General features: G+C 47.3%; 1 protein-coding gene across 1 annotated transcript in view; it reads right to left on the bottom strand.

Moving 5' to 3' along the window:
- LOC134536776 (probable chitinase 10) overlaps window positions 1–27,520 on the bottom strand; it is a 108,608-nt gene that overhangs the window by 37,232 nt on the left and 43,856 nt on the right. The window contains exons 13-24 of the mRNA XM_063376692.1: window positions 24,769–24,991; window positions 24,131–24,649; window positions 14,925–15,130; window positions 12,313–12,520; window positions 9,627–9,763; window positions 8,579–8,765; window positions 7,076–7,255; window positions 5,578–5,789; window positions 4,021–4,156; window positions 3,786–3,928; window positions 3,000–3,185; window positions 319–444 (exon numbers count right to left, since the gene is read on the bottom strand). Coding sequence (XP_063232762.1) covers window positions 319–444; window positions 3,000–3,185; window positions 3,786–3,928; window positions 4,021–4,156; window positions 5,578–5,789; window positions 7,076–7,255; window positions 8,579–8,765; window positions 9,627–9,763; window positions 12,313–12,520; window positions 14,925–15,130; window positions 24,131–24,649; window positions 24,769–24,991 — 2,463 coding nt within the window. The remainder of the gene's footprint in view (window positions 1–318; window positions 445–2,999; window positions 3,186–3,785; window positions 3,929–4,020; window positions 4,157–5,577; window positions 5,790–7,075; window positions 7,256–8,578; window positions 8,766–9,626; window positions 9,764–12,312; window positions 12,521–14,924; window positions 15,131–24,130; window positions 24,650–24,768; window positions 24,992–27,520) is intronic.

The raw sequence follows: 27,520 nt of genomic DNA on the forward strand, positions 1-27,520 counted from the left end.
TCCCTAGAAATAAGGGACTGGCCGTGTCCTACTGCACACTAGGAGTACGGTCAACACGGCACGTCTTGGAACACCGGCCTTAGACTTGACATGTCATGCGTGTCGCTAGCTCTTTGGCTTGCTGCACGTTTGCGCTGCTATTCAGGAGTCACCTACGTAAAATACCGAGCCTACGGCATCGGCCAGGGCACGGCAAAATTCTTGGATTCCTACTGGAGTGACAAATAACAAAATATATTTCCTGTACGGTGGATCGCACATTCCAAAGAACCATCCAGCTCTCATAGCGGTGAGAAGTTAGACAGAATTCCACAGTACCTTCTTCCGTATCATGTCCACGTCGTCGAAGCTGACCCACTGGTTGCCTTTGAAAGCGTACGGCCCCATCCTGGACTGGGGGTCCTTCACCACCTTCCAGCCTCGGTTCTTGACTTTCTCGCAGATCTGCACGCACATTTCACACATTCACAGAAGTGCTAGCGAAATAATTTTAAAAAAATTTCCACCAAAACAATTATAAGATACTGGCTGTCTACATGAAAACCAAAGCACCAAATAAATTTGTACCGAAATCTTTTAAGTATTTGATGTGCAACATCTTAGCTCTCTGTACACGGCATTTGGTGGGAGTCATTTCGTGAATGCGACGGAAATGTGTCACAGGAAGTAACGGAAGTGCGTCATTAAATTTTTTCGGTGCAGCTTACAGTTGGTGCTTGTGCTGCGCAAACATTTCCATGGTGTTAGAGAAGAGAGAGAGAGAAAGAGAAAGGAGACACAGCTGTTTACCATTCGTTCCGCTAACAGTAGTCTTGAACAGCGCGATGCTTTGCCATAATACATTATAAATACATTGTGGAATAATAATGTATAATATTTATATCAAATAAATTCAATAATTTTATAAGTGCATTAAAGTATGTATGTGCTGTGACAATACATAATTTGTAATACAAATTCATTCCAGGAAGTTATTTGTATTAAGTAATAAAGAAGTTGTGTAACTGATATTGTAATGAAATTGTAAATTTGAGGTTCATTCCTTTTAATTCTTTGTTGATTATGAAGCACAGCATAACTCCTGACCCCTGCTACTAATAACACTAACTGAGAATGTTTTATGATGCTGATGAATTCCTAATGTTTCTTCTATTATGCATGGGCCTTTAAGGTCTCTTGTTTGTGCTTAAATAATAATTATTAATTTTAGTTAGGTTTTATATGAAGTTGAGACACGGGTGTGACACTCTTGTCACCAGTTGGTTATTTTTCACACCTCAAGTTAGCGCGTTGTTGGGAAAACCTAGTGTGTAGGTGCACGACTGCGCAGCAATGAACTAGAACATTTGCTGGACGCTACCTCGCCAGCCAATCAGAACAAACCTTGAGATGGTGTGATGTGTCTTTCCAGACTTTCAGAGAACAATGTTTGTCCAGTATTATTCCCTATATATATGGTCACGTTTCTGATTCTGTATTGTGACTGGACGGTTGATCCCTTTGTTTTCACCTTTGTAAGGAAAGGCACCTTCGTTGTTCGATAGTTTTTGCTCGATTGTCATCTCGTGCGGTTGTGTTGTTGACAGCTAACAAAAATGGATTGATATTTAGAAAATAGAAAATTTCACGCCTGTTGGTCGGGGCCAGGCGGAAGAGTAACCTTTTTTTAAATTTGTTTTCAAACTTTTTTAAACTATAAATTTTACCCCAGGCGTCGGAATCGGCCCAGAGTGACTGTCGTTACTCTCCTAGGGTATAAGAACTTAACTAAGGTTTTTTTTTTAATTTATAATCAAGCGATGAGCTACAATGAAAATGTGGACATATTTAAGTTGTGAGCCACATGTTGTTTTAAAAAAAATCATAACAAAACAAAAGACTGTACAAAAAAAATCTTTTATTCAAAACTTAAGCAGAAAAAATACTACTCTCTCTAAAGTATAATTTATCCTCAATGTTGGCAAACAGACGAACTTAAAAATATCATCTCAAAGTCATTGTAAGTAATTAATGTCTTGTTACTATTCTGGGTCTAGCCGGGCCAACCTGGAATGTAACAACTGATCCCTTTAAAAAAGGTGCATAAGAAATTTACAAATTAATTATAAAACAAATAATATTCTTAATAATATTAATCTCCTGAATCTTTAAGATTTTGTTCATTTTTTTAATTTACAGGGATAAGTAAATCAAGAGCAGAGTACATGTGAAAATACAGGCTGTGTAAGTGTGAGGTAAAAATTGCAAACTTAAGGAGTAGGGCCAAAAAAAAAAAAAATGTTGCTTGTAACTCAATTCAATGTAACTAGAGTTTTGCTTATTACAGAGGTCAGATGTTACACATCACTGGTGAGTACTGAAAGACTCACTCAATTTTTTTTCATTTAGTTAACTCTTATATAAAACACTGCAAACAATCTACAATGTGATCTAAAATTTCCTGTCAGTGATTTTGTAAACTCCTACACCATACATATCAGAGTTAACAGTTTAACTGTAACAACAGTAAAAAGTGACATTTATATTTTTTTTCCAACTACATATGATGACTACCAGCCACAGTGCCTAACCACACCAAATGGTTCAGGAGTCCTCATAGAACTGCAAGAGAAACTGTTGCCAAATAGCAATCCAGTTACACTTCCCGCTTCTTCAGTGTTACACTTTCCATAATGCTCTGAGCATTAATCATTCTTCACTATGCTACTTTACACTCTGAAGACATCATCATCTCAACTTATCCTACCATTTGTTTTCAAAAATGTTTAATCATAATTTGTAACAAAAATATTTATAATTGCTATATAGTCCTTGGTAAAAAAATTTAAGATACATAATAACAGTTTGTGTTGCAGCAATAAAATAATAAATTTGTTACAAAGGTAGAGGAGAGAAGTTGCAAGGCTGAAGCATCCTCCTTTTGATCATAACTTACACTGGATACAATGAAGTTTGAAAACGTGAGCACTAGCTCCTACTCCAGGGATTGCTGCACTCACCTCGTAGTAGGCGAGGAAGCCAGGCGCCCGCGTGAACTCCCCGGCCTGACCCGGGCCGGGCGCGCGGGCGTTCAGGCCGTTGGTGGACGCCTGGGCCAGCGTGAAGGACTGGCCGTACATGGGCATTCCCATCACGATCTTGCGGCGGGGCACCCCCTCCGAGATCCAGTAGTTGACGGAGTAGTTCTGCGGCACACGGTCACACAACCCTCCGCACCCCTCTGGCTACACCTCTCCCGGGGATCTGATGAGACCCACATCACCCTCCATCTTCCCCTTCCTCCATTGTTTGTGCTGGTCCTCATGTCTGAAACACCCCAAGGCAGGGGCAGCTACGGGAAGACTTTTCAGGAGGGGCTATCGCACAAAGAAAGAATGCAGTTGCAAAACATTACATTTAATAATTGTTACCACGAGAGATTTCCTGGACACAAAATGACCTTCTTTATGCCCAGGAACGTATGCAGAATTTCATTTCGCGTAAAAAAAAAAGGGGGGGGGGGGAGGGGTTGAGGCGATATAGAACCACTTTGCCTGCTGTTTGCTTTCAAATTCTTTCTTTTTAATTGTGGGAATGATAGATTATTTTTAGGATTTCGGAAGGGATATTATGCCCTATCTCCCCTCCCCCAATGTATGCTCCTGCTTATACCGATTACATGCCACGTCCAATACACTACCTTGCGTTTGGAACCAAAGACAGGACCTTAGATGTGGAAGAGCAGCTTCAAAACAGTTAACCCACTCATGGAATGAACAAGTGTCGGGGGGATGTCGCAAACGTACGGCGTTGAAGAAGTAGAAGTCGTCGTCCTCGTGGAAGTAGAGAGGCGCCACGTGCCCGGTCTTCTTGTCCCACTGGCCGTGGAAGTCGTAGGTCATCACGGCCACCCAGTCGAGGTTCTCTCCCAGGGCCTTCACGTCGTAGCCTGGAAGCACGCCACGCCTCCTTCACCTCTTCACCTCAGGACCCTGACGTACACGAGGCGCCAGGTGCCGCCACAGTCGCAGCTGAGCTCACCGGCGTCGATGACCGTCTTGCTGGGCGACACCGCGGAGGACAGCAGCAGCCCCCGGGGCTGGAAGGCCTGCCGCAGCTCCCGCACCAGCGCCGCGAAGGCCTGCTTGTCGGATTCCGGTCCCTTGTCGCAGTCCACCTGAGCACGGGAATGCAGGCTTCGGCCGATCGCAAGGCACCGTCGCACTTTCTCCCGACACAGTGGGCCAACAACCACTCTCGGTGAGGTTCACTGGGTACCATTTAAAACCACCCGAAATATATTTACGAAAAAGAAGGGATGCACTTTTCCTTACGATATGACTTTCAAGGTTTCCAACAACACCGGTCACGATGACAATGAACTACTCTACAATTTCACGTGGTCAACACATGCAGCTACAAGTTGGTAGGGCTGTACAGAAACGTTTATATTAGAGACTGTCTTTTACAGTCCCAAGATTTTACACTTTCTTGCATCTTGCATGAAATTTTCCTGTGCTTCCATGAAATAATTATAATGTTCAAAAAATTTCACAGTTTCAAAAGAAAAAGAAAGAAAAAAAGAAAAAAAAATTTCCTCTGTTCCTTAAGAAGTGTGAAAAAGGGGCTTCTCTGTATTTCAGCATATGGTGGAAGAATTCTTTCTAAATGAGCATAAGGGAAAAACATTGGTGTTCGAAATAAAGATTTAAAGCATAAATTAACCATAAAACAAAACTGATACCCTCAGTGTATAACTTTTAAGGTCAGAACTAAATGACTTAGGGGAGCACACCTTGTCAGGTGTGTATTTGTGTTAGTGAGGCGGGATGATAAGTGCGATGCTCTCTAGTGCTTCTAGTGGGAAACTGCCTTCTAGAAACAAAGCTTTGAACTGGCATGCAGCCTTCTCTGCATGCATAGAGCAACGGTAAGAGATTTTAGCGGTCACAATAAGGAAGATAAAGATGTAATGCAAGTTGCTTGGGTGCTTTCAAGAATCTAAAGCACTAGGTGTTTCATGCCTAAAAAGTACTCTGAAAACACACATTTTAGCCATTTTCACTCTTCTCAAAATATAGTTTACAAACAAAATCCGGAAACAAAACTCCTCATTCACCCTCAGTGTATTTTTAAATGCTTTTAGTAAATGGACATCACTCTAATTTTTTTGAGCAGTTTTCCAATTACATGTTTTTATTTCTTCTTAAGTTCTGCATAACATATGAGTGCCTGGACTGGAGTGGCCTCTTAAGGAGGCATACATACTGCCAATATAGTTATTTAAAATCATTTAAGGCAGATAATTTCAATTTTTCACTCTATTTTCTTTGAATTAAACACTCAAATTAAAAGTTTAAATTGAACAATAAAAAAATCATACATTATTTTAAAGTTACCGTCAAAAATTTTTCTTTAAAATTGTACCACAGTGACTGATGTTTGACAAAGGCATACTTGTAGTTTCAAACACTTTATTAAACATAACGTGCAGTTGCGTGGTGTTCAGGTGAAGACACCCTGAATAGCCGAACACTAAATGTGGAGTGGATTGAACACAGGTGTTCCAGCCGGCCCAGAGGAAGGGCGACCGCTCACCTGCCAGCACTTGGGGTACTCCCAGTCGAGGTCCAGGCCGTCGAAGCCGTACTTGTCGAGGAACTCGAGCACCTGCTTCACGAAGCGGCGCCGCGCCGACGGGCTGTTCACCAGCCGGCTGTACTTGTCGCCCGCCGAGTCGTTCCAGCCGCCCAGCGCCAGCGACACCTTCACCCCCTTCTTCTTGTACGCCACGACGCGCTCGTAGAACTCTGCAGCCACACACAGCCACTGCCACTTGTACAGGAGCGTGATAAACATTACATCATGGGAGGGGAGCGGATAGAACCTCTTTGCCTGCTGTTTGCTTTCAAATTCTTTCCTTTTATTGGTGAGAGTGAGCAATTTTTTTTAGGATTTTGTATGTGTGTGGAGGAGGGGGGGAAAGATGTATATCCCCATCGTACAGATACGTCTAGTTCCAGCCACTTTCTCTGCGCTCATCACATTACGTATCATAGCTGCACTTTTCACCTTTAGTCACATGACCAACTCACATCCATCCTCCTCCCAGCAAGCACGGCTAATATGACTAATACTGATCACAGCCTTAAGCCAGATATAAAATAAGTCTCTAATGGCCCATCTACAATAGCAATGTCCTAAACTGTGTCCGAAGGACACTCGTCGCTGATTGGTCCACGTGACCCTATGACGTCATGCGTCAAGTGGGTGAAGGTCCGAACCTACCTGGTCCTAAGACATTCGTCAATTTGAACTTTTTGTCCCAACCTGTGTACTTCGGACACAGAAAAAGAACAGAACACTCACGATATTTGAATTTCCGGTTCCCGTTTGAAAACATGGTGTTTGTTTTTGTTATTGAAGGATATGGAAGGTGTTGTAAGTCACTTATAACTTACATAACTTTCATAAGTATAATCTCAAACTACAAAGCATCAAAACAATAAACAAAAACATTTGGTTTGGCACATTTACTGCGCTCTGGTGACAACTTTAGAATTCAATACATTTGGTCATCGGACATCGCAATTGTGGACAGGGCAGTTTTCGGTGAGACAATGTGACGTCACTCACATTCGGATAAGGACACGGACCACGCACAGGTTCGGACTATTGTAGACGGGCCTTAAGCCACCAGGTATATGATCCACTTGGTCAGATTACTCCATATTAGCCCATCTCAAAATTTGTGTGACACACCCAGGCTCCACCTCTAGACGAAATTCTGTGGAAAAGTTATTATTTTTTAACTAACCCAGCAGTGCTTTATCTCATATAAGTTTCTAATGGGAGCCTGTGTAAGTCAAAATAGGGGATTTATATGGTTAGATAATAAAACTGTATCACATGAAAAGAAGTGTCGATATTAGGCGTAAAAACGACGACATGGGAGTGAAAAGGAAAGAAATGATAGGGAACGTTTGTCGTGATGAAGGCAGAAATAGAGGTATCAATGATTAAAAGGCCTCTGTTACAAACACTTGAATGTTTGAACGATGAGATGCGCTACAGGATCTCGAGGCGTCCAACTCACTGTTGTCGAAGTCTGCCCACGAGTCGTGCGCCTTCACGATGAGGTTCTCGTAGTCCAGCACCGCGAAGCCGTACACGATGTGCGTGCACAGAGACTCGTCTATGTCCTCCGGGTAGTACTTGCCCTCGCCCGGTCGGTACCACGCCCAGTTGGTGAAGTAGCACACCACCTTGAAGTACCCTGCGAGCAGAGTATAGGTATGTATATCCAATTGCACATCTGCAGGGAACCTGGGTGTCTATGTGCAATCCTTCATGGCAGTGATGGCAGACTGACAGCCCACGGCATAGTTTAGTACGGCCCGCCTAAACAATCTTTCTACAAAGAAATAACACATCACATGTAAGCCATATTTTTTTTTTTTTTGCAAATATGTATAATAAAGTTGTCAGCTGACAGTGTTTAGAAACCAGAGTATTCTCACAAATATACTAAAAAAAAATATATTTTAATTTTATTCTTAATAATCTATGTATGTATTGTTCAATAATTATTATTTTTATACTCGATAAGTTTTTCTGTAAATATTATTTTTGAAAGACTCATTTTTGTCACTTTATCATATGCCACAACTTTATTAATAAATCACTGTATGGAAAAGATAGGACTAGGTATTCTTTTTTGTAAAATTATATCTCACCCTCAGAAAGAGTAAAGCTTAGCTATTTCTGCTTTATTGGGTCACTAATACACATAGCTTGAATAGCACTGGATAAATTGTACAGGAAACCAAACATTAAGACCATTCCAAGTAACAAATACTTTGATGATGTGATTAAATATTTTTCAAACGTACTAATTTTATTACAAGTATGGATTTGGAAATGATTGGAAACGAAAATGTTACAAGAAGTCCCATTTCAAATTCACATTTTTATTAAACTTAAATTCGAAGCTTTGATTAATTGATTATTTAAGTTTCTAAGAACTCTGGCCAATGACTATGTTGGAGATGAGAAACATGACCAAAGAAAATCACCAAGGGGTTTCTGAGCTACTGTTAGTTACTTTGCCACTGCACAAATTATACCTAAGAGATGCAAGGTCTCTTGTGTAACCAAAAAAAAAACATTCTTTACTAATTCTACTCAAACATTTGTTGCAATACCTTTGTGCGTGGCTATTTTTTACTGTAAGGTTCCTACCAGACCCATTCTTATTTGCTCCTCTGACCAGTGGCGTAGCCAGGATTTGTGTATGGGGGGTGTTAAGAAGCATGACCCCCCCCCCCCCCCCCGGTATTAAAGTGTGGGGGGTCCGGGGATCCTTCCCCCGGGAAAATTTGGATTTGAAGGTGTAAAATAGTGCTATTTTAGCAGTTTTCGGTACTTAAATTTAAATATTGTAATGGTAAAATTTTTATTAAATTTAATATGAAATTTGTTTGAGTGATGAATAAGAAATTAATTAAAGATTTGGTGCTAAGGGGTGGGGGGGGGGGGGTTTTTGATCCCCAAACCCCCCCCCCCCCCCCCCCCGGCTCCGCCCCTGCCTCCGACCCACCTGAGAGCTCCTCCCCGGGAGGCGGCCTCGTCGCCACGGAGGTGGTTGTGGTTGTGGTTGTGGTGGTAGGCCTGGTGCTGGGGGCGAGAGCTGGTGGAGGCGTGGAGGACATCCCCCACTCGCCTCCGGCATCGCCGCCCATGTCCGGGCACCGGGCGCTGTCCGGCCAGTCGCAGATGTGCTCCCTCTGCAACCGACACGTTCCTGCCCGACTGTCCCGCCTGCCCGTCGGCAGCTTGCCCCAAGCTATCGTGCGTGGGTGTGATCGAAATGGTAAAAAAAAATTTCACAGACAAATCAGAACTATTTTTTAAACCAAAGCAGAATGTTGTACGTACTTGAGTTACCTTCCTACACACTAATGTGTAATATAATTTCCATGACTTTTCTCCGACTTCCCACGACCAAAATTACATATTTCCCTGAATAATTATATGTGATAACTAGCGACCCTAACATCGCTTTTAATTGTGAATGCTCAAAAAAATAAAAAAATAAAAATCTAATTTTGTATATTAATTTGTATTGAAACTATGACACAAAATTACAACAAAAAAAAATTCTGTTGATCCGATTGCTACCAAACTTCACAGGATCACCCGCTGGGCTAATCTGAAGATTGCCTGAAAATTTCATCAAAATCTGTCAATAGGTTTCCCTGTTATGCAATTTTCTGAAAGAAAAAAAAGAAAGTCCAGCTTTTACCATCCCCCATAGCTAGTGTATTTCAAATATAACCTAGCACATGCCTTTTTATAATGTGCGATAAAAACCACCTAAAAAAAATACTTTCACAGAATATTCCCAAATTACTATAACTGGGAAATTCTCACGACTTTTCCAGGTTTTCAAGTAAATTCCCACTTCCCTGCCTTTTCCGTGACTTTCCCTGACTTTTTTCAAAATTTGGACATCCTATGCGAGGTGTGATATCCCAGTTTTGAGGCTATTTTAGTAGGAAAACTGCTACCCTGAAGATGGAGCGAATGCGAATGTTGACCCAACACGCCGAGAAACAGAAAAATTAAAAAAAAAACATGTCACTAACGTTGTTCCAGTGGAGACCAGAGGCACAGGAGAACTCCTTGTACCTCCCGAACAAGCACATGAGGTACCGGTTGCAGTCGCCTTGGTAGTACTCGTAACTGCCGGACTGGCACGACGTATCGGCCTTGGACAGGAACACTGAAACAATGTCAGCACCACTTCTCCTGAGCCAGTATGCATTTCGAAACTTGTCACAAAATTAGGTGGCTGTACTCGGAGCAGGAGCGTCTCCCAGGCTGGGCGAGTCGGGGCAACCGCCCAGGGTTCTGCACCTAGCAGGGCCGCGATCCCACCCTTTTCATATTTATTTTCCTTGTGTGTCAAGTTTTGGGTGAAAAATACAGATGTTAAAAGGATGTACTCAATGGTTGGCATGTAATCCAAAGTCCTGGTCAGTATCGTTCAGATTTAAATAGAGTTTTCATGAATTCTTACTATAAAAACATTTTAAAAAATTTTATCGTCACATGCAATGACACGACTTCCCGGAATTCAAACATTAGAATTTATGACGTTAACGCGAGAATACTTTATTATGAAAGAATATTATAATTTCTTAAAGACAAATTATTAACACATTTTCCAAAATTTAAGTTCAAGGGTGGATTGAAAACATTGTTTTAAATAGTTCATTCTTCATATTTTATGGGGGATGGCTATTCCATACCTCCCAGGTCCCCCATTAAGGCACCTCTCCAAAATATTTGGGGCCCTACCACTGACTTCGAGCCAGTATTTTTAATTTTTGTGTACAGCAAAACGTTTGCCTGAACTGTTCACGCAATGGCAGGCGTACAAAACCTTTTCACTAAACATGATACCCCAAAATTACCATCTGCGGTCTCGGTGGTTCTAGGACTGTAGCAGACATATCAGTGCTGCACTCTGGGATCAATCCCAGACACAGTTCTCACATTACTGCACTTGAAAAATGCATGTAGGCACCTTCCTATTCTGTGACAATCTCACTGCATTCTTTTGAAGGTTGAAAGCCAAACCTTGAGTAGTTTCTCTCTCACTAAACTTCCAAGGGCTGTCCATATAAGGCAAGAAGTCAATCACCTCAGACGAGATAACAGTAGATTGATGCAACCAAATGAAGAAAGATGCAGCAAAGTTAGCTCACTGAGAGAACATTTACATAATTTAAGAATCTGCTTCGAGAGATCCCACTCAAGACAATGTTGGCTTACCACAATCAGGAAATGAACCAAGAATTCTTAAGTCAGAACTGTTAGGAATGTAAATTTATATTTCTATATTTAGGTGTGTACATCTACTTAATTGTGTATGTTCATCTTTGATTGTTTCCAGAAAAGTGGAATTCAAGTGTTTGCCACCATGAAGTGAACTATAATATTGTTATTCCATTTTATAAAATAACATTGTTATTTTATACCCAACATTGGTAATGGGCCCTGCAATTAATGGATTTCTTGAAATGAATTGTGTTTTTTAGGGTGAGAAAGTTTATTTAGTGTATGGAACAATTTCAGTGTGTATACTTAATTTCTTTCCCCCCCATGAGAATTCATGTTGTCTCGGTCGAATTGTAATCATATCTGAAAAAAATGAGTGTTCCAAGTTCGAGATTACCTATGGTGAAGATTAGTTGGAAGAGAAAATTTCTTAATATTGAAATTTGCAATGATGACGTATTTGGTTTTCGACAATTTATGGGAAGTGATACAGAGTGTTTCAGAAGCTCCAAAAATGGACGAAACCTGGGAGAAAGTTGTTAATAAGACAAATTATTCACACATTCGTGAAACTAAAACCGCACCAGTTGCGTCGAAGGCATTGGTAAAAGCTTTAGAAAATTCTGGTCTTATCCGGCGTGTTGGCTTGCTGAGCGTTTTAAGTTCCAAAACTGTGGGTTTCACAGGCACTTTGATAGATTTAAGGAACCCTCCTACCCGGGCACACACACGGTGCGCAGAACTTCAGTAGAAACCACAAAATTTGCGAGTGGCGTCTGTTTACGAAAAACAATTAAGAAAACGCTGAGGGTGGAAAAGTAGTTCTGTTTCCGTATTTATACTTTTTAACTTTATTTTAGAAGAGTGGAAAGGGCAAAAACGTACGTTTTCGCAACAATTTTCAGACATGAAATAATGCCTGCTACAGATTTTTGAAAGCACCCAAGACCTTACATTACGCCTATTCATTTCTATGTCATCTAATGCTATGGTTACCAATCACATTTCAGCACGACAAGAAGACTGCGCCCCATTCCACAGCCTTGCGTTGGAAGCAGGGGCGCAACAACTAAATTTCCAAAGGGGGGGCAATATACCTTTTTATAAAGAATCATCGATCCCCCCTATTGAAGCGGGGGGTCCGGGGGTCCTCCCCCGGGAAAATTTGTATTTCAAGGTGGAAAATGGTGCTATTTAAACAGTTTTATTATCTAAAAATTGATTACACTGCACTTTCTTTGCCCCCGTTTGCCCCCACTTCAAGGTTTCAGAGGGGGGGCAAAATACCCCTGCCCCCCCTGTTGTTGCGCCCCTGGTTGGAAGCACCAGCGAGCATCGCACTTATCATCCCGCCTCACTAACTCAGGTACACCCGTGACTAGGCGGGCCCCTTAAATTAAACTCTGTGCAGTTGTCGACAGGAATGTTCAGGTTAGCCAGAGCACGGGAGAGGAGAAGGGGAAGGAGGGGGAGGGGGGGGTAACTGACCGGGCTGGGCGCGCACTTGCGCGTCGCACTTGACGTTGAAGCTCCAGTCGCACATGTACTGGTCCTGGTTCCAGACGAGCCCCGGGGCGCAGGTCTGCCGCACCAGCCGGTGGTTCACGCAGACGAAGAAGCCGTTGCACGACTGGCCGTCGGGGTAGTACTGCCCGCTCGTGCAGTCGGGCTGCTCCTCAGCGGGGGCCTCCGTCGACTACGCACACGCACTCGCGCACGTGACCACAGGCGTGTGCAACCAAGGGCCCACAACCCTAGGCTGAGTTACATTTCCTTCGAAACATTTTCTAAACAAACTACACGTACTGTAGACTCCCGATTATCCGAGGTTATAACCGGCGAGGGATCCACATATAACGGAAAAACACCTTTAAAGCGATGTCGATAGATACTGCTTGGTTAAAAACATTTTCATCCCGACAATCTAGACGAACACTGTATAAGGTTTGGACTTAATAGTACTGAGTTGTTAGAAGTAATTTACAGAAAATGTTGCAGTACAATTCACTGAAAAATTGCCATATTTTACGTCTCCTTATTTCACGATAATTTTCCATTTTTGTTGATACCACTTAATTGTGTTTATTATTGGACATTACTGTCTAAAGATACCGATAGAAAAAAAATACTGCTGCATTGTGACTGTTGCCTTGAAACTACCTAGAATGTATTAAAAGCATAAAATAATGTGGTACAGTGAAACCTCTCTGAAACGACCCCTCACGGTTCCCAGGAATAGGGTCGAAATAGAGGGGGGGTCGTAATAGATGTTTTTCCGAAATTTTCAGTTCATTTCAACCCCCTTCCCAAACCGCTACTCGCTAACCAGCCGTACAATGGCAAGATGCTGTCACTCACAATGCTAGACAGCTTTGCTTTAAACCCACTTCAACCTTCATTACAAGTTCGTCGCCCTACAGGCCACCTCTAAAGAAAATATGTGTTAGTTTACAATGTACGTTTTCTGCTTTCCGTAGTTAAATACACTAGAACTCCGATGTCACGAACCCCGGATTTAACGAAGCAGTGATTTTATGAATATATTCTCGGGAACCGTCAAAAAATTGGACATTTTGACCAAAATGTGAAAATCAGAAGAAGAAAAAAAAAAAAAAAAAATGAAAGTTAATTAAAATCTGTTAATTTTAACACACAGCATATTTTTGTGTCGGCTTTAATATTTCCAATAATGTTCATGTAAGAATAACAGAAAAATTATGGGACATTACCTTTAAAAATATGGCAGCCGTAGGTTCTGCAACGCGAGTGGGCGCACACGAAGCTCGCCCGGCTGACTGGCGGCAGCGGCTTCATGACGCATAAGATCACCCCTCCCTCCCCTCTCGTTAACATTCTTCAAGGCTAGCTCATCCCTCCCAGACACACAAAACATCTAGTGTCCTCCCTTATAACACCCCAACTTCGCTCCCCTTTGAAAAACCTTCAGTGAGAAATTGCTCATATCACCCTCCCTTCTCCCGTAAAATTGGGCTATTATGAATGGGGTACTAAAGCGGCGAGGGAGGGGTCAAAATATGTCACTTTTCACACCAAGTTCGAGTTCAGTCATCTCTGGCAAGGAATTTACAAGCTTTCAAAATTAAATATAAATGTATTTTAATAGCAAGGGTCCTATGAAAAGAAATATACAGAATAAAATCAAGCTGCTGTCACCAAACAAAGCATAAAACGGCCCAATGCGTGGTCGCTTCGTTATTGCTCGCGCGAGAGGTGAGACTTGGAATGTTAGAAGAAAGATAAATGCGAGGGAGACAGACGGCAGTCAGTGTGTTTCCTGCGTGGGCAATAAGTGGCGTAGCCTTTTTTTTTATGCTGGGTGAAGCGACCTTTTTCTATCAACCCACGGGAAAAGATAATTGCTTGAGCTGTCAAAATAAACATCGCTGCGGCAGTTCAAACAAGTCGAGGCGGGCGTGCATCCAGTCGGTCGCTGTGTTTTGTCAACCGATAGTAATCAAAATCAAGAGAAATCCAGCAGGTAGCTTTCTTTGCCTTAACTGCGTACCACACTAGACACTCGCAAAAAGCTAAACGTAAACATGTTGCCACAAAAACCTTTATCTGCACCCTGCCGGCAAAGGGACGTGGAATGGGGGTTCAGCGCTGACAGCGGTCGACAGGAAGTGGTATCTATTTTTAGATATGCGCTGCCTACGGCAGTACAGCACTCAGCAAGAGAAACGCAGTAGGCTAACAAACACACTACTCACCACAAGAAACTTATTTTCTGTCCGATTTTCTTCGGATTTTCGGCAATTTTTCACGGTTCCTCGAAATCGGGTTGTAATAGAGAGGTGGTCGCAATAAATGGGGTCGCAACAAAAAGGTTTTACTGTATACAATTTGGGGTTAACCATTCATATGTAGCCTTCATCTTCAAATATGTACTCTATTTTTAGTACATCATTCTTTAAATCAATAAAAAAATTAGTTCTGAGAATCATAGAAACCCGAGTTCATCAGGGTTTTGAAAAAAAAAAAAAAACTCGTAATTTCCCATACTAGTAGCTGCGATACTTATTTTTACGATAGTGACGTGGGTGATTGCTACGCATCGCTGCCACACAGGAGGCACGCACCGGGGCGGGGGTCCACCAGTCGTCCGGGCGGCGGGACGTGGTCTCCTCGGTGGGGCGCTCGGTCCACCAGTCGTTGGGCGGCGGCGTGGCGGCGGTGGTGGGCCTGCTGGAAGTCCACCAGCCGCCCGTTGTGGCCTGGCTGGTGGTGCTCCACCACGGGCCGCTCGTGGGCGCGGTCGTCCCTTCCGTCGGCGACGTGGCCGGCTCTGGCACAGACGCGACCCTCCCCGTCACCCTGCGTCCCGGCGCCCTCTCCGCGAGCGAGGTTACCCACAGGCCCGTGCGAAGGGTGGAAACCTCACACGTCGCAGCAAGTGCTTTATGCACGACTGTGGTTTTATTTAGTTAGTTGCGTGTCGTAAGATTGCGCTACCGCGTTTCTTGCAATTTTTGTAAACCCAGCGTAGAAATTAGTTTGGTGTTGGTTCTATAAGGGTTACGTCACATCAGGGGCGTAGCCAGGGGGGAGGTTTTTAGGGGTTCAAACCCCCCCTCCCCCTTAGCACCAAATCTTTCATTAATTTCTTATTCATCACTCAAACAAATTTCGTATTAAAATTAATAAAATTTTTACCAAAGTACCGAAAACTGCTAAAATAGCACTATTTTACACCTTCAAATCCAAATTTTCCCGGGGGAGGACCCCCGGATCCCCCGCTTTAATACGGGGGGGGGGGGGGGGGACCATGCTTCTTAACACCCCCCCATACACAAATCCTGGCTACGCCACTGCGTCACATGGTTATGCACAGAGGCTTACGGCTTTTCTGATTGGCTGGTACAGAAACCTGATAAGTTTTTAAGTCTCCCACCCGAGCTAACAATTTTTCCCATGTTAAGAAAACACAAGGTGTAATTCATAAAGGCCCTGTACGAATGTTTGAAACTACAAAAATATTTAAATATTGTAATGATTAATTGGTTATTCGTAAATTATCCAAATGCAAATTCTTACACTTTGAAACAACCAATATTTTATTTTATCAGAAGTGTAATGGAGCTGTTGGATATTCACCTAATGTCATTATCATCATTGCAGATTAGAGACATTGTTGAACAATGTATATGTTTTTGTGTGTATACATCAAGTTTAATACATTACATAAATGAGCCCAATAAAATTATCCAAAGTTTATTTCGACATGGCTGCAGAGAATAGTATAAGGGGTTAAATTCAGATGACGGGGCGGTCAGCAATCTGGAAATATTTTTATAAGTAAACAATTTACAGTCAGCAATAAAATCGTAAAAAAATTAGATAGCATTCATACTTGTTTTTTTTTTAGTATTTATAAACATCAAAGTGAAATATCTATTGACGTTGCATGAAATCATGTACAAATATTTGTAAAATAAGAATTTAAAATATCATATAAATAAAAATATAGATTCCCCCCATCTTTTGATATTAAAAATCAATATTCATTTTGGGAATATTGTAAAAACTTTATTCAAATTTTATTAAATCAAAAAACTGTTACTCGCTCAGGCCTGTTACATAGTGCTGTGTTAGTTACAACATTGCTCCATTGACGTCGACCCAAGTGTCTCCTCGGCTCCCTCAGGCCGTTATGCCTCGTCAACGTCCTCCCTGTGTGTCCCCAGTGGAGTGCGACGGCCAGGGACGCACCCGCGTGCGCCCTAGCATGCCAGTGAGGGTTATGTCTGTGTATATATATTTGCAAACGATCAAGGGTCTTAAATGTAAATAACTTATTTATTCATTAATGTCTCGTGTATGTCTTTGTAAATAATTCAATAACTTTCTGAAGGGTTTCGCCGTAGTATGTAATCGCAGCCTGGCGCGCCGCGGGACGGAGCTCTCTCCCACGCCGGCCGATTTTCCCCTCCCTCCCCGCCACCCGCGGGCGCCGGCCCGCGGGCGAGCGGGGAGAGGCAGTCGCGTCCTGGTCTCGAGCGGAGACAGACGTGTTCGTTGCTCCGCGAGCCGCGCACGTTGCGCTCGGGATTGAACGTTCGCTCAGTCCGCAGTCGGTCACGGCAGCTGAGCTGCCACCGCGAATCAGCTTAGCATTGTTAACTTACGAGTCATCGGGAGACGTGTCTAGCGGGCAGTTTCTACAACGCGAACGTGGTGCTACGAGTCTCTGAACTTTTCGCCGTCCACGGAACATTACGTAACGGGCCGCGTATGTACAGCGTTCCGTCTTCGGGCCCTTTCTCACTGGGTCAGCCTAGCATTAATAAACTTTACGATTCGCGCCGAAACGTATTTGAGAACCGCCCCGTCATCAGGGAGTCCGTGTCGCCGTGGTAGGGCACTTGTTCCGCGACGGTTCCGCCAGGCTGCGGCAGGACTTTATAAGCGTTAATAAAAGACGGCTCGTGAAATTCGTTAATGCCGTGTTCTGCTTGCGACAACCTACCAACATTCCTCGCAATCACTTCACTCTCCCTCCAGGTCCCGCCTTTCCCGGTCCCGGCCACGTTGGCCTGGACCCACACCTCTCCGACGAGGGCAGTACGGGCATAACAGGACATTTATTTCAACGGGAAAACGGGGACCTGAAGCCGAGGGACGTCATTTGGCGCCCAACTAGTGTGGCCGTAAGCATACGCAAGCGCACGCAAGCGCACGCAAGCGCGCAGATGCAGGACAGGACGGAAGCAGGTGCGACCGCGCGGCGTGGGAGCGGCGCGAACTCGAGACGGCGCGCCGGCGCGCCGGCGGGAGATAACGCAGCGCGGGAACGGCGCGAACACGAGACGTTTCGGCGAGAGATACCGTGGCGTGAGAGCGACGCGAACTCGAGACGTTCGGCGTAAGATAACGCGACGTGGGAGCGGTGTGAACCGGAGACGGCGGGCGACGCGACAGGGATCGGTGGCGCGACAGATAACGTGTCGTGGGAGCGCCACGAACCTGAGATCGCGACGCAGCAGGGATCTTCGGTTCAAGATAACGCCGCGAGAGGAAGACACGGACTGAATTACCGAACAGAGACACTCCCGATAAACATGGACGACTTCCAGGAAGCGTACGAGACATGGGCGGAAGCAGACTTTCCGGAGCCCGGCGAGTGCTGCGAGCACTTCGCAGATTACGAGTGCGGTTTCTGCTTTGAGTACCGGGCGTATGGTAGGACAATGTGCGGTGCGGACTCGTGCCCCGGCGGGACATCGGATGGGCGGATCTGCGGGACGTGCGGGAATCTGTGGCACAGGGAGTGTTCACAACTGGTCGCGCGAGAAGAGGAATGGACGTCCTGCTTTACGTGTGACCAGTGCCGAGCGAAACTGGGCGTGGGTGGTGCCGCAAGTGTCTCGACCGCGAAGGTCGAGTGGTCACACTGGGCGGGCACCATCACGCTGCAGGAGTCGGCGATACTCCCAACGCCACTGCAACCGACGCCGCCGCCGACGCTGCCCACGACACCGCCGCCGCCGCCGACGCTGTCCACGACACCGCCGCCGACGCTGCCTCCGACACCGCCTCCAACACAGCCCCCGCCCTATGGGGTGGAGACGCCGGGCAGGACATCGCTGAAGACGGAGGAAGCCGCGCCCGTCCAGCCCCTGTGGTACGACTGGCACGCGACGTCCGGGTGGATACGGCAGGCCGACTCAGACACGCCGCCCCTGACGCCGCCGCCCCCAACTGCCGTAGGGGCTCACGAGGAGCCTACGCGGTGCGAACCGGCTGTGCTGACACAACCGCTCTGCACACACAAGGGCGTGCCGCGACCACTGTCACGTGGGCCACCTTTGACGCGACGCCGCCGCCATCTGCCGCGCGCGACGCGAAAGGTGCCAAGCCCCTTCGGACCGTCATGTGGGCCACCTTTGACGCGACGCCGCCGCCATCTGCCGCGTGCGACGCGGAAGGTGCCACGCCCCTTCGGACTGGCACGTGGGCCACCTTTGACGCGACGCCGCCGCCAGTTGCCGCGCGCGACGCGAAAGGTGCCACGCCCCCTCGGACTGTCAAGCGGGCCGCCTTTGACGCGACGCCGCCGCCTGTTGCCGCGCGCGCCGCGAAAGGTGCCACGCCCCCACCACCTGTCACGTGGGCCGCCTTTGACGCGACGCCGCCGCCAGCTGCTGCGCGCGACGCGAATGGTGCCACGCCCCTCTGGACTGTCACGTGGGCCACCTTTGACGCGACGCCGCCGCCAGCTGCTGCGGGCGACGCGAAAGGTGCCACGCCCCCTCGGACTGTCAAGTGTGCCACCTTTGACGCGACGCCGCCGCCTGATGCTGCGGGCGACGCGAAAGGTGCCACGCCCCCTCGAAGTTACAAGTGTGCCACCTTTGACGCGACGCCGCCGCCTGATGCTGCGGGCGACGCGAAAGGTGCCACGCCCCCTCGAAGTTACAAGTGTGCCACCTTTGACGCGACGCCGCCGCCTGTTGCTGCGGGCGACGCGAAAGGTGCCACGCCCCTTTCGGACTATCACGTGGGCCGCCTTTGACGCGACGACGCCGCCAACTGCCGCGTGCGACGCGGAAGGTGCCACGCATCCTCGGACTGTCAAGTGTGCCACCTTTGACGCGACGCCGCCGCCTGTTACTGCGGGCGACGCGAAAGGTGCCACGCCCCCTCGGACTGTCAAGTGTGCCACCTTTGACGCGACGCCGCCGCCTGATGCTGCGGGCGACGCGAAAGGTGCCACGCCCCCTCGGAGTGTCAAGTGTGCCACCTTTGACGCGACGCCGCCGCCTGTTGCTGCGGGCGACGCGAAAGGTGCCACGCCCCCTCGGACTGTCACGTGGGCCACCTTTGACGCGACGCCGCCGCCAGCTGCTGCGGGCGACGCGAAAGGTGCCACGCCCCCTCGGACTGTCAAGTGTGCCACCTTTGACGCGACGCCGCCGCCTGATGCTGCGGGCGACGCGAAAGGTGCCACGCCCCCTCGGACTGTCAAGTGTGCCACCTTTGACGCGACGCCGCCGCCTGTTGCTGCAGACGACGAGAAAGGTGCCACGCCCCCTCGGACTGTCAAGTGTGCCACCTTTGACGCGACGCCGCCGCCTGATGCTGCGGGCGACGCGAAAGGTGCCACGCCCCCTCGAAGTGTCAAGTGTGCCACCTTTGACGCGACGCCGCCGCCCACTGCCGCGCGCGACGCGAAAGGTGCCACGCCCCTTCGGACTGGCACGTGGGCCACCGTTGACGCGACGCCGCCGACTGCTGCCGCGTGCGACGCGAAAGGTGCCACGCCCCCCCGGACTGTCAAGTGGGCCACCTTTGACGCGACGCCGCCGCCTGTTGCTGCGGGCGACGCGAAAGGTGCCACGCCCCTTCCACCTGTCACGTGGGCCGCCTTTGACGCGACGCCGCCGCCAGCTGCTGCGGGCGACGCGAAAGGTGCCACACCCCCTCGGACTGTCACGGGGGCTACCTTTGACGCGACGCCGCCGCCAGCTGCCGCGTGCGACGCGGAAGGTGCCACGCCCCTTCGGACTGTCATGCGGGCCGCCTTTGACGCGACGCCGCCGCTTGCTGCCGCGCGCGACGCAAAAGGTGCCACGCCCCTTCGGACCATCACGTGGGCACCTTTGACGCGACGCCGCCGCCCACTGCCGCGCGCGACGCGAAAGGTGCCACGCCCCTTCCATCTGTCACGAGGGTCCCGGACTCAGCAGGTCAGTTCTCCAGTGCCACGGCCTGGTGCTTCATGTCCATTTAATAAATGAGAGGCGTTGACGGACATAACGGCCTCGTCGGAGGGGGGGCATTTGACGTCGACCCAAGTGTCTCCTCGGCTCCCTCAGGCCGTTATGCCTCGTCAACGTCCTCCCTGTGTGTCCCCAGTGGAGTGCGACGGCCAGGGACGCACCCGCGTGCGCCCTAGCATGCCAGTGAGGGTTATGTCTGTGTATATATATTTGCAAACGATCAAGGGTCTTAAATGTAAATAACTTATTTATTCATTAATGTCTCGTGTATGTCTTTGTAAATAATTCAATAACTTTCTGAAGGGTTTCGCCGTAGTATGTAATCGCAGCCTGGCGCGCCGCGGGACGGAGCTCTCTCCCACGCCGGCCGATTTTCCCCTCCCTCCCCGCCACCCGCGGGCGCCGGCCCGCGGGCGAGCGGGGAGAGGCAGTCGCGTCCTGGTCTCGAGCGGAGACAGACGTGTTCGTTGCTCCGCGAGCCGCGCACGTTGCGCTCGGGATTGAACGTTCGCTCAGTCCGCAGTCGGTCACGGCAGCTGAGCTGCCACCGCGAATCAGCTTAGCATTGTTAACTTACGAGTCATCGGGAGACGTGTCTAGCGGGCAGTTTCTACAACGCGAACGTGGTGCTACGAGTCTCTGAACTTTTCGCCGTCCACGGAACATTACGTAACGGGCCGCGTATGTACAGCGTTCCGTCTTCGGGCCCTTTCTCACTGGGTCAGCCTAGCATTAATAAACTTTACGATTCGCGCCGAAACGTATTTGAGAACCGCCCCGTCATCAGGGAGTCCGTGTCGCCGTGGTAGGGCACTTGTTCCGCGACGGTTCCGCCAGGCTGCGGCAGGACTTTATAAGCGTTAATAAAAGACGGCTCGTGAAATTCGTTAATGCCGTGTTCTGCTTGCGACAACCTACCAACATTCCTCGCAATCACTTCACTCTCCCTCCAGGTCCCGCCTTTCCCGGTCCCGGCCACGTTGGCCTGGACCCACACCTCTCCGACGAGGGCAGTACGGGCATAACAGGACATTTATTTCAACGGGAAAACGGGGACCTGAAGCCGAGGGACGTCACCATGTTCCAAAGCACACTACATTACAAGCATTACAACTGGGATGATAGAAACACTTCGTACTAAAATCTCTCTTTTTTCTGCTTCCTAGAAGCCTCTTAAAATTGTGCTTCTCTAATTAAAACAGTGCTTGGTGTCCTAGGACACCACATATCAATAATTACATTACGCAGATGCCATTTTCAACACACTCAATAACAGAAGAACATTACAGGGAAACAGTTTTTTGAGGAAAATTAAACAGTTACATCCTTAAAGAGTCGTATACCATCAAGAACACAACGTTTACCTTAAAACTCAAAAACTCGTATGCACGGTTGATTATTTCCTGTAAACTTACTCCGATAGCTTTCGTGCATTTCTTGTTGGGTCAACAAATTTTCTCGCCATATATTTACTAAATTTATTTTCAAGCTGTAAAAGGTCATGTAAGTGATTATAATCACAAAAACATGCACAATGTGTTACAGCTATGAGTTAAATATTAGTACATTTTTGTTGATAAATTTGAGATGAAAAAATAATGCACCAAAGCTATTGTAATAGATTTAGAGGAAAATTCTTTGATAAATAGTAATGGCAAGAAAACTAAATAACCAATTCAGCATAAATAAGACCAAGTCTTAAACTGCCCCATTCAAAATCAGGCAAATATCTTGCAAGAAATCAGCCGCATGCAGCCCACAAAGTTAGTTAAATATTAGTGTAATGGTGTTTCAGTCTTGAATCCTTTGCATGCTCTTGATGGAGACCTGTGTCATGGAAGAAGAAAACTTCACATGAGAGACACGGCAACAACATACACATAACAGAAAAAAATTTCTTCAAGCCTCAGTAAAATACATTAATACATTAATATCTTAAAGTAACAACAAGGCCATTAACTTATAAACTTATAAAGAAAAAATATCACAGGAGCAGTCTTATTTTGAAGGGAGGGAAAATGTCCCTGATTTTGTGAAAACTAAAATGTAAAATAATGTGTTCGCCAGCAATTCCAAGAACTGATCATCAAAATAACACATTAAATATCATCAATACACATAAGATGCCCAGATTTATTAGTTTTGTAAATTGTATCATGTCAATACAAAGCAGGTCTACAAACAGAAAAATGAATCAATTACAAATGCAAGGCTGTTAATATTTACTTATGTCTGTTCAGCAACTCAGGATTGTGTAACATGCCAATGAAATGTAAAAATCAAACTTAATAAGATACTGACGTCGTCCAGGCCTGCGGCCCCCTTTGAGCCCGATATGCCACCGCCCAAACACCACTATCTCTGTTCAAACCTCCCGCTTGTGCGTGCGTGTGTGCGTGTGTTGGTATCCCGGCAAGAGGGCGCTTAGCTGCAGTGCGCCGCACCCCTATATGTATTAATAATTATTGTAACCTTTTCTTTTCACCCCAAAATAGTGTCATGACGATTATGTATGTGAGTGCCTTTTGTTTCATTAATTTATGATGTTTTTGTAATAAAATATGTGCAAGCACGGACAAGGACGCTCCCTAGCGGGCGACGAAGGAACTAGCATATAACTTGATTTAAACTATTTTCTACCACATAAGTAATAATTACAGACGGTCTGGTCATGGATGTGATGTGCTAATTTTTATAAAGAGTTAATGTTATTTTCAATAATAACCCGGGGCACGCAATAGCTAAGATGTTAACGGTAATTGTGTTCGGCGCGAAGGGCGCCATGTTGCCTTCCGCAAGCCCTTGTCTCAGCCCAGTATCCTTCTTCAGCCGGCCGAGAGCGGACGTCTCTGCAGACACCCCGAGGACATCACCGTTGTTTCACCGAGAAGTAGTTCCGTTTAGTAATTTATTCAAATTGTTTTCTTTCTATCCTCGGGGGCTCTCTCGGTCGGAGAGACTGTTTAATTAACAATTCTTTACTCTCCGGAGTTTTTAGTCATCCATGTAAGAAGTAACAACTTGAGGCGACCACGTGCGTGGTTCGCCTCCCCACCTAATTCGATTCGTGCCTCGGGCGTTTTATAACAGTATCAAGGAAGGATTGTGTAAGGGCGTGTAACGTGAGTAAATAAAAACCAACTTAATTGAGTCACGTGTCTTTGTGTTCGGGGGGGCCACGTGGGTCCTTAACCAGTCAGCGGCGTGTGGGACGCCCTAAGAGCCCACTGCGGTTAATTAGAAGCGTGCCCGACGCTGAGAGCGGGCTCGGTTAGGGACCGGTGTTGCATTAAAAATCAGGAGGGCTAATATTTCGCCGCACATGGGCCATGTAACGCCCTGAGTTAGAGTTTCAAGCCGGGTCAACGTGCCCACTCACGTGGTGGCGCCCATTACTTTCCACCAGTATTCGAACCTTAACACCAGTACGCCCTCAATACGTTGAAGTTAACATGTTTTATGTGGACTTAACGTCTCGTCTACAGCTAGTTGATTGGAGACGGTAAACGTGACACAGAACAACCTGCAGCCCCTGAGCGAGGTTCGCAGTGCCGGCCGCTACTCACGGCTGCCACAGTTGGCTGCGTCGGGCCAGTCACACACGTTGCTCTGGGCGTTCCAGTGCAGGCCGCCCGCGCAGAACTCCCTGCGCAGCTCGCCCAGGATGCAGCGGTAGTAGGCGCTGCAGTTGTCTGGGTCGGGGTGGTAGGTGCCCGGGGGACAGGGGCCCGCCGGGGGCGTGGGGGCGGGTCCGGGCGGCGGCCGGGGGGACGTCGTCGTGGCCTCCGTGGTGCTGGTGGTGGCCTCCGTGGTGGGGGACGGCTGCCACCAGGGGCGGGTCGTGGTGGTCGGTGGCTCGGTCGACGTGGTGGGCCTCCACCAAGGCTCTGTGGTCGTCGGCGGCGGCCGGGTGGAGGTCGTGGTTTTCGGAGGCTCGGTCGACGTGGTGGGCCTCCACCAAGGCTCGGTGGTTGTCGGTGGCGGCCGGGTGGAGGTTGTGGTGGGTCGCTGCGTCGTCGGTCGAGGCGTGGTGGGGTGCTCGTGTTCATGTTCGTGCTCGTGTGCTGGCGTCGTGGGCTGCACACCTGGAGGAGAGACATGACAGTTGCATACAAACAACAATTCATCATATATGCTCTTCCGGCAATGTACTTGAAGGAAGGTGCGCTTTGCAGCAAGACAAGTCCAACTCGGAAGAGCTCACCGGAGTCGGAGCCGGTGGTCATGACGGGCGGGGACGGGGTGACAGGGTCTGGGGGCCGGGTGCAGTCCCCCGTGACGGGGGCGCTCTCCTGCAGGCGCCCCAGCATGCGGTTGAGAGTGCGCAGGAGCGGGTACGGCTCCTGGCAGCACTGATTGCTGAAGTCATCCAGGTCTATGGTCCACGCCGTCGCCCCTCCGTAGCCCATGTTCTTGATGAACCTGGCCTGGTGGGTCACAGGGTGAAGCCACGTCACAAGCGTGTACGGCAGAGCATCATTAAGTGGGGTTATTGGGGCCGGAGCTCATTCGATACAGTGAAAAGGTAAATCAACCAGAGAATTTGAGAAGGAAAATCAATACAAAACAAAGTACTTACAGAAATGTAGATTTATCTTGAATAGAACAAATTTGGAATGTACACCACCCAAGACTTTGTCATGCCATGTGGCGTGACACAACACTTCATTGTGTACAGCCTCAGCAATTAACGCAATAACTTTGCTTGTAATTATCACACAAAACATTTCATATTTTCTTTTGCAAAATAATCTGTTTTGACTGTGGACTGATAACACCATCTTCCTGACGGAACGACTTACCGCGGCGGCGCGATAACAAAGACTGACTAGTTGCCGGCACTGCCAGCTAGTGGCGCTACCGCAGCCAGTAGCGCGGGAAGTTCAAACACAGTCTTGATATAAGGAATATCTCAAAGTCCCAACATATTTACACAAATTAAAAAATATCACAAGTCCAAACATACACAAGTCCAAACATAACCGCCCATCTTGAAACACTGTTTTCAAAATTCAACTGGTAGGGGGCAAAGTTTTACAGCAGGACGCTTGACCATCCCATTAGAGGTGCGGACAGTCGCAACACGAGGAATATTGTCATTTCCTGGATGCAGTTGAATGATGCGTCCTAAACGCCACTGCAAGGGGGGGATCCTGTCATCCTTGAGCAGCACTAGTTGATCTGGTACCATAGGTATGTCTTGTCGAGACCACTTGCCACGCTGCTGCAGCGTGTGGAGGTAGTCTTGGTGCCAACGCTTCCAAAAGTCTTGGTGCAGACGTTCCACCAGCTGAAAACGCTGCAGACGGCCAATGGGGATGGCTTCCAAGGTGGGTTGAGGCAGCGTGACCAAGGGTTCAAGGGTTAGAAAATGGCCTGGAGTGAGAGCCTTCAGATCATTTGGATCTGAACTCAGTGGGCATAGTGGTCTTGAATTTAGGATCGCTTCCACTTGCACCAAGGCCGTGTACAGTTCCTCGTACGTCAGTACCTGCTCGCCAATAACTCGCCTGAGGTGTGTCTTGAAGGACTTCACCCCTGCCTCCCATAGCCCACCAAAGTGCGGGGCAGACGGGGGGTTGAAATGCCATGTCACTCCAAGTGGCTGCAGAGATTCTGTAACACCTTTCTGGTGTTCTGATGACGTCAACAGCTGCTGTAATTCTTGCAAATGATTGCGAGCTCCGACAAAATTTGTCCCACAGTCACTATAAATGTCTGATGATCGGCCCCGGCGAGCAATAAAGCGCTTGTAAGCTCCAATGAAAACTTCAGTGGACAGATCTGATGCCAGTTCCACATGCACTGCCTTAGTTGTACAGCATACAAAGATGCACATGTAGGCCTTTAATAGGGTAGGTCGACGAATACGTGCCATTTTTATGGTGAAGGGACCGGCATAGTCCACTCCTGCCTTGGAAAACGGCTTCACCTGTTGAACTCTCATGGCTGGGAGATCACCCATTAATGGGGCTTGAGTAGAGGGTCTAGCCTTGAAACATTTAAGGCAACGACCTAAACGACGACGTATTGCTTGCTTGTCTGTGATGATCCAGAAGGTTTCTCTGAGAATGCCTTGCAGAGTTTGTAGTCCAGGGTGCTGGTTAAGTTCGTGGTAATGACTAATGATGAGATCTGTGAATCAATGAGTTTTTGGCAACAGAATGGGATGTTTGTGCTCAAAGGGCAAACTAGACTGAGGCAATCGACCGCCCACCCTGACCGTTCCAGAGGGATCGAGGAATGGGACCAGTTTACGAAGCTGTGGGGATGTACACTTATCATTTTTTAGAGCTGTAATATCACCCTCAAAAACAATAGCTTGCACTCGTTTGACCCAAAACATCATTGCCCCTTTTATCTCATGAGTACCAATCTGACCTACTAACTTCGCCTGCTTGGCACTGCAGTTGTGAATGAATCGCAACACGTAGCACGTTACATGAAGCAGTCTTGACAGACGACTACATCGTTCCAGCAGTTGATCACACTGATGAGGTGTTACAACACTGATGAGAGTGAGGTTCTTTTTCTCTAGCACCACTGAATCAGGTGCCATGTCATCCAATGCTATTTGGACAGGCCACTGAGAGGGTTGATGTCTTAGCCACTGTGGACCACACCACCACAACGAGTGGTTCAGCAAGTCTACGGGAAGCAAGCCTCGAGAGGCACAGTCTGCTGGGTTGTATTCGGAACGTACATGTCGCCACCAGGAGGTTTCAGTGCAGTCTTGAATTTCGCTTACTCTGTTTGCCACAAAAGTCTTCAACTGATGTGGCGCAGTATTGACCCAGGCCAGAACAACTTGGGAGTCAGTCCAGGCAGTTATGGACTGAAGCTTAATATGGTGTTTGTAAATTGCCAGAGTATGCTGCAGCAACCGAGTCAACACTAAAGCACCACATAACTCTAAACGAGGCAATGAAACTACCTTGACAGGTGCGACCTTTGAC

This window comes from Bacillus rossius, chromosome 11 (assembly GCF_032445375.1).
Source record: "Bacillus rossius redtenbacheri isolate Brsri chromosome 11, Brsri_v3, whole genome shotgun sequence".
NCBI lineage: Eukaryota > Metazoa > Arthropoda > Insecta > Phasmatodea > Bacillidae > Bacillus > Bacillus rossius.